This window comes from Varanus komodoensis, unplaced genomic scaffold (assembly GCF_004798865.1).
Source record: "Varanus komodoensis strain SLA01 unplaced genomic scaffold, ASM479886v1 scaffold32, whole genome shotgun sequence".
In the NCBI taxonomy this organism is placed as follows: domain Eukaryota; kingdom Metazoa; phylum Chordata; class Lepidosauria; order Squamata; family Varanidae; genus Varanus; species Varanus komodoensis.
This window is the reverse complement of record NW_025335798.1, coordinates 20,659,566-20,674,319: the sequence shown is the minus strand read 5'-3', so window position 1 is coordinate 20,674,319 and position 14,754 is coordinate 20,659,566. Positions and strand designations below refer to the sequence as shown.

At 39.6% G+C, this 14,754-nt stretch overlaps 1 protein-coding gene across 2 annotated transcripts in view; it reads right to left on the bottom strand.

Moving 5' to 3' along the window:
- Nucleotides 1-14,487, bottom strand: part of ARHGAP15 (Rho GTPase activating protein 15) — a 438,685-nt gene extending 424,198 nt beyond the window's left edge. Inside the window, exons 1-2 of one of the 2 annotated variants that reach the window (XM_044438196.1) lie at nucleotides 14,355-14,487; nucleotides 7,434-7,613 (exon numbers count right to left, since the gene is read on the bottom strand). In XM_044438196.1, the coding sequence (XP_044294131.1) occupies nucleotides 7,434-7,598 (165 nt within the window). In that variant the 5' untranslated portion in view covers nucleotides 7,599-7,613; nucleotides 14,355-14,487. The remainder of the gene's footprint in view (nucleotides 1-7,433; nucleotides 7,614-14,354) is intronic. The other variant, XM_044438195.1, reaches the window with a different exon arrangement.
- Between the last annotated feature and the right edge of the window lie 267 nt (nucleotides 14,488-14,754).

Genomic DNA, 14,754 nt, shown 5'->3' with positions numbered 1-14,754 from the left:
TTCATGGAGGATAAGGCTATTGATGGCTATGTATATATAACCTCCAGTAACAGAGACTTTCTGCCTCTGAATACCGCTAGATGGGGAACTTGAACACAAAGGAGCCAGAGCACTTGATGCGCTGCTTGAGGCTTCCCATTGGTATCTGGTTGACCACTGTAAGAATAGAATGCAGGATGAAATTGGCCTTAAGTCTGATCTAACATATATCCTCTTGAGTTCTTATCATATACTAATGATAGTAACGGAATTATGTTGTTCTTAAATGTCCTTAGGGTCTATGAAAAATAAGTTAAACCTTCCTTTTTGTAGATCTTTCCGTGGTGCCCATATACCCACTTTGCAACTTGGTTTTCTGGAACAATCTGCCAAGTGGTGAAGAGAATTTTGCCACTCCCCTCTATCCCTGGAGTTTTGATAATTTGCAAAAATTATCCTCACCTTCTGGCTGGTTCACAGTGTAATAAAATTATCCTCACCTTCTGGCTGTTTTACAGTGATTATATGAACACCGCAGTTAGTTGACACTTAATACATGGTAGTTTGCATTCTGCCAGTGTTCCAATCCATCACGAAAGTTAATTTGTTGAGAATAAGGATTGGCTGAGAACAGATGATTTTCAGTGCTAGTCTTAGACCTATCATAAAATCCCATCTTCTTTGAAAGCGTCAGCCAGAATGTCTCCCCTTGGATACTGTCATTTTGTCACATGGCACGTTACACTAAATGTCAAGATGGTGGTGCAATATAATTCAGTACCGTGCCTGTCATGTGCAACATGTATGTGTTAACTACAAGCTGAGAAAATTAGCTCTTGTTCCAAGGATAAAAGTAGAAATTGGCTGGGAGGGAGATGGCAGGAGCAGTAAGGCCACAGTTCTATGCGTTTTTAGCTAGAAACAAATCCTACAAACCCCAGCATGCATCAGCCAGCATTGCTGGCCGAGGAATGCTGGGTGTTGTTCTCTGTCTAAACATGCATAGGATTGTGTCCTAAAAGTATTTGAGCGGAAGCAGCAAGTTTTTATTTTGCTTTTTTTTTTTTATTAGAGAACCACCTTATAGGCATCTTGCCCAGCCTTGCCTGAGAAAAGGTTTTTGCCACTGTCTGTAATTTTCTTCCAAGTAAGATCAAACCAAATTGTCAAAAGAAAGAGTAAAGGAACATGGAATCCACATTTTAAAAGTGTGCTCTAATGACCTTTAGAAAAAGGAAATAGTCTATCTGTCAACTAAAACTACCCATAGCTATAACCAAGGGTAGGGTTGTGCTGGGGGGGGGTGGGTAATGAAACTAGAAGGATTTTTTAAGAACTGTAGACTTATTTAACTCTAAACTGACTACATATTTACATAGAAGTCAAAATATTTTGGAAGCTGATAATCCTTTAACACTGCAGAAAAACAAAACAAAACAAAAAAAAAATAAATGCAAAGTGTCACAGTTACACATGCCTGCCTGATCAATGATTTTCATATATTGATCTATAAATGGAGTCAACAGTATGTGTTGGCTGCACATTTTCCAAGCAGTTCTATTTTTGTACAAAACCAATACGGGCAATTACCTTTCTTTGGGATGCCAACTCTTATCAATTCAATGTGATTTAATGTCATTTTAATTAAATATCAGTATCTACTGCTGGATAATTTCCACAAACAAAGCCTCAAACTTCTTTATAAGCTTGATATCAAGTAAACACACACAACATCCCTTCTCCTGCTCACATAGCTCAAAAAACTCCACTCACAAAAGTGCTGGAAATTTTAGCAATTTTGTCTCTTTGGCTAGTCATAACTTTTGCAAGTCATTGAAGAGGGGACAGTATAGACAAGAAACAAAGGAAAATTGCTTCCTGCTTGTGTGATAGTATATGGGAGAGATAAGACAAGCAAGTCTGTTTCATCAAATAAAAATAATCTAACCCATCAACATTTTAGAATGCCTGCACTGATTATAATTCTTACTCTACACTTCAATAAATGAAGGTGTTTCATGCATTGAATTTGCATTCAGTGGGACAAAGAGCACCTCTCTGTAGTTTAAGAGATGAAAATGGTGAATACTTATAGACAGGGTGGCAACACATAGGAACAGGAAATGAAGTAAGAATGCTTGCTTAATAGCGTTTATGCACAGCCTTTTGATTTGTGCTACTTTGGGGAAGTATCAATTACAGAGCCCTATTGTTCAGAAGATCCATCCTCAATCCGATCAAGCATCTATTGAGTGCAGCATTTTGTTCATGTGATGGTCATTATGTCGCCTGTGGGATACCATATATAGGACATGAGTACAATAGCTTCATCCCACCCTCCTTCCCCAGAAACTGTACACAAAGACTGACCACTCTTGGCAGCAGGGGTGTTCCCACTGTAAACCTGGGACATCCTGGGATGACTGGATTGTGTCGGACAGAATAAAAGTATTGTAAATAAATAAATAAACCAAGCAGAAGTACAGACAAACCTAGCTTCTTCATCCTACAAGTTGCTGGTTGGCAGCATCAGTTCTATATAATCACAAACCTCAGTGTTACTAAGAGAACACTGTACATCCTCAATCTCCTTTGCCAAGCACAATGCTGTAAGCAAGTTAAACATCTTTGGGAAAGAATAGCCCTTTACCTGAGTACAACCATAAGTGACAGAAAAGACAACCATATGCACAAATAAAATGAAGCATTGTACTAGATCAAAGGATGGTTGATACTTCATGGCTGTGTTGAAATATCTTATATATGCATTTTAGCTATGTTTTATTTAATTTTTCAGCTTGTGTATATAGTCTTGAAGGGTTAGACAAATTCAGCAGGCAATATCCAATGTTTCTTTTCTGCTAGCGGAACCAACAGCTAGTGGGCCCAACAGGATACAGGCAGTTCTTGAAGCAGTCAGAAACAAGCTATAATGCTCATTTCTAGAATGAGGCAGGAGTGCTTCTTCTAAGGAGTGTTTCTGCTCATGTCTAGGGTTCCTTTGCAGAGCACTTGTTCTTGCTCCATTAGAGGTTAATCCCACAGGTACAATACAGCAAGCAGGGGAGCGGCAGCACTCTTGCAAACCATCCAATACACCAGGCTTAGTATGATATACTATGATATACTAAGTCTGAATGTAAGTGAAAATAACTAGAGTTGCTACCTGATTCAATGACTTTTGGATAATTAATCATATGGCATTTTATTGTTTAATAGATTAACCAATTAAGTCTGCATACAATTTATATGAATATATCATTTGATTTAATCAATTTCAAAGTTTTTAGATAATGTAGGCAGGTGTCATGGAACACAGTATGCTGGAAGCCCCATGATAGAAATGGGAGGACTCTATTTTCCCATTTTGCAGAGCAGGCAAAAGCTCTTCTAGAATGACACCTGGTACCTGTGGTTCTTGTATGTACTTGTATTTTTTTTTTTTGAAAAAGTCATTTAAAAATTATTATTATTATTATTTTAGAAAACCTCTGTCTGAGTAAGTGGAGATACATTCTCAGTTAAATAACAATTTTTAATAAATGATATAATGAATTAACTGACTGCTGTGGCCCTAAAATAAGTAAGACTATACATTTCCATTGAAGCAGAATGAATCAATGAACAGAGCTCTGGATTAAAAATTAGGTTCTTTTTTATTATTTTTTCCTTCTGTAAAGCTATAACAATATTCTTATTATTCTATAATAAGTAAATGAAGAATTTTATGGAAAAGTTAGTGCAAAAATATATCTTCTGAATTAGTGCATATTAGATAGGGTAATTTATTATTTATAATAAATCTTGTAAAGTGAAATTAAAATCAGCTGGGAGATTTTTAGAGGCTCACCTCTAAGATTATCATTAAGAAGTCCTGCTGAAGTCAGAAAGATCTGCTAACAAATAAATAAACCTACAAGAAAGATGCATATATTTTATCATGAGGTTGGTTATAACTAATCCCAACTTTCTCTGGTTGGTAACCTGTTATATATTGAACTTTGCTGCACTTGCTTTGTGTCTTGCCAAATGCAAAAAGGACCATGTACTCATATTCCTTCCACAAATTGCAATACACAGTGCATGGCACACATATGCAAGAAACATTATTTATTTCCAAAAATATGAGGCAGCAAAACTTGTCTAGAAAAGCTTTCTTTTCTAGGATTTTCAATAAAGATCCATTATCCATCATGCCTTTCTGCTTTGAGCTGTCGACACTCAAGCAATACCAAATTATATGTAAATCTCTTCCATTCAGAATCCCTATGGTTTCTCAGGATATATTTTCAAATGTTTGGATTTTTTGCTTAAGTCTTTGGCCTTTCCTGCTTTCCTTTCGCCAGCCACTTAACAGGCTTGCTCAAGCAAATATGCCAAAATACTTTTCACTCTGTCAATAGCTAGTCAAAAACTCTGCATGGAAAAAATAGAGAGATGAAAATACTATAAAGAATGAGGAAATTAGGAGCATGGCAAGCTTTCAATCTATTATATCAGAGCCAAGTTTGCATGGTGAAATGACATACCCTGCGTCTCTATAATTAGCTGCTAAGAAAACACAACTTTTTCAGCTTCCTACAAAAGAACATAAATTGCAACTGCTATGCTTATGGAAAACCCTGCAGCAAATGTTTGCTTCTGATGCAACTTTTGAGAAGCCTTAAAAAAAAATTCAGCCCTACATATTATTCCCCCACTTCTCTACCAACACCAAAACTTATGTAACAAGGTAATACCAACAATGAGAAACTGCATGATAAAATCCTGCCCAAAAGTGAAAAATGCTAATTTTGTCTCATTTAGCAGCTGGATACAGAAATGCTCATTAGTTTTAAGAGGGTTAATCCTTTTAACTTTTGCATATTGATATGCCAATTATGCCTAATTGTACAAGAGGCATCAGTCAAGGTAATAGTGCATAAACACATGAAAGTTATTAAGTACATCCCAACATGTAATAAAGTAGGTGTTAATTGGTAGCTGAGTTCTGCAGGCTATTGAGGTGGATAATTCATTGAGAGATGGATCACTTGTAATTTCTCTACATAATTCCTTTTGCAGTCTCATGCTGTGATGTTTTCATGCTTGTCAAAAACAACTGCAGCCTAGTGCCTTTTGTTAAACACAGCCAATAAAATATGTTAGGCATCATTAAATATACTTAACTTTTAAACTTTTTCAGAGGTACAGTTCTTATGGATAATACATTATTCTGTTTTGAAATAAATTACTGTAAACATTATTTTAACTTTCTAACCAAAGAACATCTCACTTATGGGGTCCTGAGTGCGTGCTTTAAAATACTACATGCAAATGTGTCACAGGCAAGTGATAGTTTTAAATTGGAAAGTAAACAGAAGGAAATGAATGTTTCATCAGTTAGCGCATTGATATCTCAAAAGGGCCCCCTCACCTCTGTCCTGAAATGGTATACCAGTTCCTCTGAACGAAACATTCACTTCTGCCAACTGAGAGGAGAATAATTAAAATCACGTCTTTGCTGAGCTATGCTGATGAAACGGCTGTGGTTAATTCTGTATTTGAACATGGGGGTAAAAATAGCAGGTTGAAAAAAAAAAACCCTCACAACTGCAGGAAGCTTATTCCATTTACTATCTCAGTTAAGAACTGAATATTTCATATGGGCTCATCATATCAGCAGAATAGCCAATTAATGGTTCACATGGCTCCAAAAAGAGGAGCAGGATGTGTGTGTGTGCTGGAGAACCCAGAATAGTTGTTGCGCTTTGACTTGTTTGCTGTGAGCTGAAAAGAGAGCTAGAGTCCCAAACAACAAGCATTGCATAAATAATTTTGCAACATCATATGGCCTCAGCTGCAAGTTGCAGGCACTATGGAAGAAAATTAACCAAGGGAGGCTCATACCAATCAGTTTGTTTAGTAGCACAGGATGAGTAAAGGGGAAGAACATGACTGGCAACAGAGTTCACCTCCAAAGCATTAGTGTTTAGATCTTTCAGAAGGGACAAAAAATAAAGAAACCCACGGCCATTTGGCTCTCTCTGCTGTTTATGTGTTACAGACATTGCAGACTCTAGGTTTAAACTATTATTAATTCTGCCGAGAGGAGTAGTATTTTATAACACGCATTGATATTTTCTTCTGACTAGGATGTGCTTGTATTTTTCTTTTAGCTTTCTCAGTGTGATAGAGATCAGAAGCAGGATCTTATGTTGTAGTACACAAGAGTATGAAGCAGACACTGATTCATGATGTACAGGCTTCTCCTTGTTTTATAGGTCAACTGCATGCATCAGAGGATCAAAGCACTTTAATATCGAAAATGCCAAAGAGAACGTGCCAGTGAATGAATGGGCTACTGCTGGCCACAAACATTGTCCAGAGCTGCCTAATGGAATGGCTATTACAGTAGGCTACACCTGTATAAACTGCCCATGTCTAAAGATTGCACACTGGCCCACCATATGCACAGTTGGTTCAGACATGTTTGCATGTCATGATAATCTACCTTGGCAATAAGCCATGATGGACTGGCTGCTGCCAAACAACCAATGTTTCCCAGCATTAACAGCAGGGTGCCCAAGTTATCTTTCACTGCCATCATGACTGCTAGCTCTTTTAACTTGCCACAGCTAGTTTGGTTTGCTTTGTTTTCTGGAAATCACAAAAGCTGTGAAGTCAGTTTTTGCACTCCTAATTTTGACAGCTATGCACATCTTCTTCAAAGTGCCCCAGAAACATTTTAGAGGGGCTGCTTTTTTCCAACCCCCCCCCATTTTTTCAAAGTACTACCATATTTTTACCTGCACTTTGCAACTACAGATGTTTGCAGTTTTGCAAGTGCAGGAATAGGAAGGCTTAGGTGTTCCATCAGGGGCACATCTAGGGAATTGCTCCAGAGAAGCTGCAAGTAAGTTTATTTCACCTTTGCTTGCATATGACAGTTGTCAAAGGTAAAGCAGTCAGTTGTCAAAGGGAAAGCGGTCAAATGTAACCAAAGGAGTAAGTGGTCTTAGCTCACAAAAAGGGAGTGGTGCATCATGAACTCCTTTCAGGACCAAATACTCATTGGTGTTTTTGGATTCATGTGTTCCAAAAGAGCCCTCACTATTGCACTTGTTCCTGTGATTCCACTACTTCAGGGACATGCAAAAGTTCACCCCATTTCTTGGAACAATTACCTTTGACAGCTGTCAAAGGTAAAATTTTAATTTTAGAATGGGGATTGGCTTAAAAAGGAAGTTTGGGAGAGGATTCTAAACAGAGGGTAAATGGAGTCTATGAGGGCACAGGTAAGTGAGTACAGATTCAAGAACATAAAAGCCATGCTGAATCAAACTAGTCCAGCTTCCATGAAGAACAGGCTACCCTAAATCTGAACAGGAAATTGAGTAAATTTCAGAACCTTTCAAAAATAACATTAATGAAAGAATAACAGAGAAAGAAAATCAGGACAGAATAGTACTTACAGGTTCAGTGGCTTTCACATTTTCAGACAGTATCATGGATTTGCATTGGCTCTGTCTGTCCCTGGGGCTGTTAGCACTTTTGATCCTCATCTGAACAGCACCTTTGCATTCATGAGATGAATGTAGCTTTTCAGCCTTGATATCTGAAGACGCTAACTGTTGCATGATGAATACGTCAGCCTGAAAAAATATAACAGCTGATAATGTTAAACTATGCATTAATCCAGGCTTTATTCCAGTTTATTCAATAAAAATGAAATAGTGGAACTAGATGGATATCTCTAAATATCAGGACATCTTATTGGTGGGATCAATAATCTAAGACACCTTATTACTCACCAACTCATCCTAACTGGCTTGAAAGGAGCACAGTTTACATAAAAGATTATCCTTATCTCAAAAGCCATTCTTCTGTCATGTAATCTTTCAATAACCTTTTCGGTACATCCAGCTGGCAGGCTTTCTAGTTTGCCTTTGGTCTTCCCATACTCACATTTCAGACAGAGATCTCAAATTTATTCATGGGCTAAAAATGAAGTGCATGGCCTCCAATTGTGCTAGAAGGACCAATGCAGGAACTTAAATCCAAGACTGTGTCACTTACTGAGTGTTTAAATTAACTTATACCATTGTTTATGCATCAACTAAAATATCATGGGGACATGCAACTAACAATAGCCAGTACAGTACAGAGAAAGGTGTGTCGGTGTTGGGGTAGGAAGGGGAGGTTTTGGGTTTGGGATTTCACTCACACAGCAACTACAGTGGTGCTTGCCCAAAATCCAAACTCAAACCCAACAATACTTCAAATGCAGGAGATAAAGGGACTGTTGGCTATAACTTGTCAAAAAATTGAGCTTAATTGACTTGTGCTTCCACATTTATTTTTAAGTTATTGTGAATCTGTGCCAATTACAAGAATAAATCTCTCACTATTCCAAAAAATAAAAGCACCCAGAGATCCTAGACTATTGGACAATAAAGTTTTTAAAAAATCAATAAATAATTGCCTTGGATTACTCCTTCAGAAGGTGGCAATATGGGGACTAAGTAATTCTGTCTTTTATCTTTCTCCTACCTTCCTAGCTGATATGGCAGCAAAACAGGTGCCTAGACCCCTGGGAGGTACATGCCAAGGCTTACTGTTGCAGTTCCAGATGATAGGGAAAGGGAACAGGAAGATAAAATGGCAGAGACTCTGTCTTCCTGCCAATGTAACAATAGTAGGAACTACCACCTGCTGAAAGGGCTTTATAGAATTATGGAGGCCTGCAGAATGGATTGGATTCTTTTGCACTTCCAATCTTGTCATCAGGCACATGATGGGATCTGAGTTCCCTCATAACTGAGAAGTAAGCTTTTTTTTTTTTTTTTGGCAAAGTTTCTTAGTTAGCCAAGCCTAGTTACAACTTGTGCCCTAGTCAATTTGCCCATCACTCTTACTGGTCAGCCTTGACCAGACACTAACCAACCTTACACAGTTGTTGATAGGGTAAAATGGTAAAATCCAAGGAGCATCTCAGATTTTGGATTTTGGCAGCATCCAAACATGTAGACTAGATGCAGTGCATTAAAGCCATGGTGGGCTGCAGTACATTTATTTATTTTTATTTATTTATCTTAATATTTATATACCACCCCGTTCCCATAGGCTATGTGCAATTCACAAGAAATTAAACCAACAGTGAGTGATATTGAGTAATACAACATATTAAATAGAAATGACATGAGAACTAATCTGAGAGGGCCTGTTGAAAGAGATATATTTTAATTCCCTCTTAAGGTGGGAATCTGGGAAAGCAGATGTCAATTCTGAGACACAGATCATCCACCAGAGTGACCAAAGTGGTAGGAGTTAGTTGGGGCTGCCTGGAGTGGGAGAGATACTGCCTTCTTGGTCACTTTACAAAGAAACGGTACATTTGAGACTGGCCTAAAGTTGCTAAGGTCCAGGGTGTCCAGATTAGGTGCCATGCGGAGGGGCAGTACAATAGCCTCCTCCAGGTAGGCAAGAAACCTGCCCTCTCTGAAGGAGACACTGATGACAAGACATCGTAGCTCGCTGAGTGCTTCCACCCTGGACTACCAGCCAGGATGGACACAGATTGAGAGGTCAGATGATTTTTCTCACCAGTCCAAGTAGCCTGTCGATATCATCAGAACTTACAAACTGAAATCAATCCAGATGACCCCATTCAAGGAGTTGTTGGATCAAGGATGTGATTATGGAGGTGTCAATCTCCACCTCCATAATCACATCACGCTTGGTTCTAATCTGCAAAATGGTTGCTAAAAGTGTCACAGTGAGCAACTGATAGTGCTAAAGATAGGTTAGAGGGCATCAGGGCTTGATATAAACCCCTTTCCACCCTAAGTAGCTCTGTTGGGGATGCATTTGTGGATGCAATACAAGCCACCCAATAGAAGCGAAGATGCTTTCTATAAAGCGTTTTGTTCGAAATGAATCTTGATTTTTGCCATGGATGCTTCAGGCATTGTCCTTCCTGCTTCATATATAATCACTTCTCTGTATTCCAGGGAGCTCTTTTGGAAGCAGGATGGAGAGGATGCTCAGGAGCAATTGTGTCAACTTCTGATTCCAAGTTATGACCAGGGACAGGATCACTGGCAGAACTGGCCAAAGGACCCCCTAGGACTGACTGGAAATCTATTGGCTCCATAAGTCTTCAGGGATGTACTTTTCGAATAGGTCCATCATTTCTATGGGGGCACAAAAAGGGGGCTGTGATCTTAGACTTGGTAATGACCTGACCAAGCCAAGACTGAGGATACAGAAAAACCAGCGGTTGAGAGCTGAATATAGCATCGAATGTGCGCCCAGCATTATGTGTGGATCCAGAGACCAACTGGAACAGGCCCATGGCTGCAACGGTTGACATGAATTCATGGGCAACCCCAGACAAACTGGATTTGAAAGCAGCACTGAAATTCCCCTAGATTAACAATCTGGGGGAATCCAACACCAGTTCTGAGACCAGTTCTGTAGTTTGGCCAGATTCTGCTAGGCAATGAGTCCATAGACCAGAAGAATCCCCAGACTATCTCTGGACCCCAACCTTGACCATGCACTTGATGCATTTCAACTCTTTACTATGGTACCTGGCCAAAGGAATGGTATTCTTACATGGCAAGAATTGTGCATGGTACATGCAAGTCGCCATTTTGTACAACTAGCCCAAAAGCTGTGAGTTGTCTTATCATCCAAACCCAGTGAAGGTGACTTAAGGTTATACATGAAAATGTCCAAAGTTATCATGTCAGAGAAATGACTTGTTTTAAAAGTCTTAAAGGGAATAACTTGAAGATATTAACACAAAGGTAATCTCAGAAGAAGTCATCTCTGTCAGAATGTGCAATGCTGACATATATTTAAAATTTCAAATGGATATAGGAAAATGTATTCCCCTGAAGTAAAATATGACAAATATATTGTATTCTAATAAGCAAAACAAATGTGATGGGTAAGGTATCCATAGCACAAATATTAAGCATGTTCTCAGACCAGGACCTTCAGAATGCTTATCTAGTCATAGACACATAAAGCTTTTTGTAGCTTCAGCCATTTCACTTATATCGTGGACATGATATTTTTCCTATGTGGGACCTTGGGCTATTAGTAAATCTGTCAGATCTCATAATATAGAGTTGTCAGGCCCTATTTGTTTTAGGTGGGAAATCTATAAGGAAAGCCTAAGAGCTGCAGGAAGTATGGACACTTTGATGCAAAGAATGCCATCTTCTGGATGAAATGCAAAGGGACATTTTCCAAGTATTTGCCAGCAAGTTTCTATCTATACCAGCTGTTTTTCATAAGATATGTGCACCAAAAGCTGGTGTTATGTCCTGGTGCTAAATCCTGCATTCTCTCCTGTTTAAGTTTTCATTGCTTAGATTGGCACCTCAAAAGATACCAAACATCATGTCATTTCTCACTGTAGTTTGTACCCATCATGGCTCTTCTTATTGCTATTGTAGTACCATTCTTATTTCTGCAAATAGCAATTATTCTATTTATAAAATTTCATTTATAAAATTATCAGCCCATTGGTTTGCACTCAAAACATAATCAAGAAAGGGACTCAGTTTTTGGTGTGTGTGTCTCTCTCTCTCTCATTCTCTCTCTCTGTTTGTGTGTCTGTGTAGCCAGCCTACAGAGAAACTCTCAGTTAGGAAAGAGAAGTGACACCACCTCCAAGAAAAACTGAAACATCAAATAAAGGCCTGTAAACTGGTTCTGAGATCTGTCTTATTATCATCTGTTTGGTGAAGGATAGAGGCAGTAATTTCTATTGTAATTCTCATAAAGAATCTGCACAGATTTTCTGCTATGGCTGGTTCAGCCTCAGTGCTGGGGCAAGTCAAACTGCAACCCAGTCAACGGGCATGGTGAAGAATGGTTGAATCAGTTGAGCAAGAGTCCAAGCAAGAATAGCCAGAAAACAAGTAAGTGTCTGAGTACAGTGTTACCTATCAAGAAAGAAGGCTCCTTATTGCAAGAGAAGGCTCTAATCTAACGTATGACCAAGGTCAAAGCACAAGTCAGGTGTCCACCACAAAAGCAGTTCAAGGAACAGGATCAACCAGGGGTCCAAAGGTCAGCAGGACAGAAGAACATCATGAAACAAATAACTGGGGCTAGTAAGAGCCTATAGAAAGCCAGTCCATTGCAGCAGCACACTTTTCCCCCTAATGTACACTGTCTTCAGATCTTGACAGATATAGGATGGGACACAAATGTTTTACATACATACATATATGAGCATACATGGTGGCAAAACAGCTGCCCACAGGATACTGCAAGCTACAAAACTCCTGCCTGCCCAAGCTCCTCAGCAAACAGCTCTTACAGGCATGCCACATTTATTTTATTTATTTATTAAAACATTTTTATGCTGCCCCATTCGCCGAAGCCTCGCCACATGGGTTAATGGTTGTTTGGAAGCCAGGAGGTCTCAGCTGAAAGCTTCCAGAGCCTTACCAGGGCTCAACTGCAGTTCATCACAGGCTCCCTGGCAGCAGTTCTACCTGAAGGGCCTTGCTCCTTGTGGGAAACTTACTCTTCAGGAGCCTTTTTCAGTAAGCAGGCCTCCTTCACCTGGTCATGGCCTTTGTCTGTACATTATGTGTTCTCCTGGGCTGGGTGGTGCCTCAGCATCCCCTGTTGATTGGGAAGCAAAGCTTTCTACCTTTTGAGAGGTGGGGTATGAAGCCATCTTCCTAAGGCCCAGGAGCTTCTTGGTTAGCCTCAGGGTTGTTGAAGTGTCTTATTCTCCAGAAACATCTGACTTAAGGTCTGGATCATTCTCAGGAGCATCTGATTTGGGAGGGTCCAGATTTCTCCCTGGGTGTGAGCATAACACATCTACCAGGCTGTAAACCAACTTCATGTTTGGGAGGAAAGGGTACCTGATCCTTCTTTCCTCTACTCTCCCATGCCTATAAATGTTAAAGTGGTCCATCAAAGAATAGGCTCAAATGCAAGCTGGTTTTACCCAGAAAGATTCTCATAAACTGGGTTTCTCCATACATATGGGTCTCTTCCATCAGTGGAAGAAAGAGGCATACCCTGCCACTTTGCTAGACAAAGAAGGTTTTGAAAATTTCTCATTTAAGAAAACCTGATCAAGTAGCAGGTGATGCAAAAGTTCTCTGCTTATGATCCTAGATTGCTGATACCAGTTAGTATTGACCATTCTGGCTAGTACAGGCAGACAAAAGTTTGATGTCTAAGGCAGCTTCCCCTGTTCCTGTGTGGATCATCAAAACTGCAAATACAGTTTCTAAGCACAGATTGATGTAACGTGTGAGATTCAGTTTGGATGCTTAAAACACTAGGTTAGAAAAGGCCTTTACCTAGGAGAGGGGCATGCCAATACCCGACAGTTAAGTACCCACCTAAACAGTTATTCTATGGAGCTGAAGATGATACTGGATATTTGGAGACAGGTGGAAGGTGTCTCTGAGGAGAAAGAAGAGATATAACTGCCTAAAATTTGTGGCTGTGGGGCAGTAGGTACAATGACAAAAAGTCTTCTGGAAAAGAGGACCTTCAGAGATGCATTTCTTTTCAGAAAAATCACTTGCCATTGATCACAAATATGTAACTGAATTCCAATGAACGATGCAGGTGGCAGCCATTTCCTATCAGCCATTTCCTAACAATGCAGGTGGCAGCCTATCTCATTATGAGCATCGCAGAGCAGAGCGGGTTGTAGGTGGGTGGAAGGTGTTCTGTCGCCTCTGTTGGACATTTCTGTGTATCAGTATCTGGAGAAATCTCTCCTACTTCTTGCATTGCTGATATGGCTCCACCACTGACTTTTTGTATAAATGTGCTGCTGTAGCTAAGCATGTTTTTCATTCTTAATGATATGCCCACAGGAAACTATTTTTTACTAGCATCCCCACTGTTTATTACTATTGCTGCTACACTTCAGCAGTGGGGTATCCAACCCAAATTTGCTAATGTAGCTTTGTCAACACTTCTTTGATTTATGCAGTGTTTCACTAGCCCTACATGCACAATCCCCTTTTTGGAATGGTCCTTCAATAAAACTGCTCACTGGCCTGGGTTCCAGAGCTGGTGAATTGCAAAATCTGGTGGACATTTTGTAAAGAAATTAAGAGACTTTGAAAATGTAAAAATAATTATCAGCGATGCACCTAATATAAAAACGGAGAGTGGTGTCTGGTTGTTTGTTCCTAGCAAGCCTTTGTGCAAGTGTGTGCCAGGATGCGGCACTTGTGGGGAGAAACAAGTCAGTTGGTTACGTAGTACATTACACATAATGAAAAGGCATCTGTCTGTCGCCCTCCCCCCCGTCCCCCCGTCCCCACATGGTTGTCTGTCTTATAAATTTAGTGGCAGGCTACACGGAGAAATAAACGAAGCACCCTTACCTACAGATAGTTGCAGGTCATTTTCTTAGCCAATGCACCGTCATCCAGTTGCAACTTTAAGAAAGGAAATGGAAAACATGTAATGGGTATATATCTGAAGGCTACCACTCTCCTTTTGCCTGAAGCAACAGAGAGCAAGCACGGAGGAAAACACATTGAAACCACTTCCTGCTTAAGGGAGTTCAACACTCCCACAGAAAGTCATACATGCAGTTTTGCATACTGAAAGCACACTATTACCAGAAAATGTTCTAGCATGAAAGTGTCGTAGAATTAAAGTGACTCCATAGTGTTGGAGGACAAGCACTATAGTTTAAAAGGAAATACAATGAGGAATTAACATAGTTGATGTTTGAACTAACTTCCCTTTCCTCTCCTGTTTTAGAAAATAAAAGTGTTG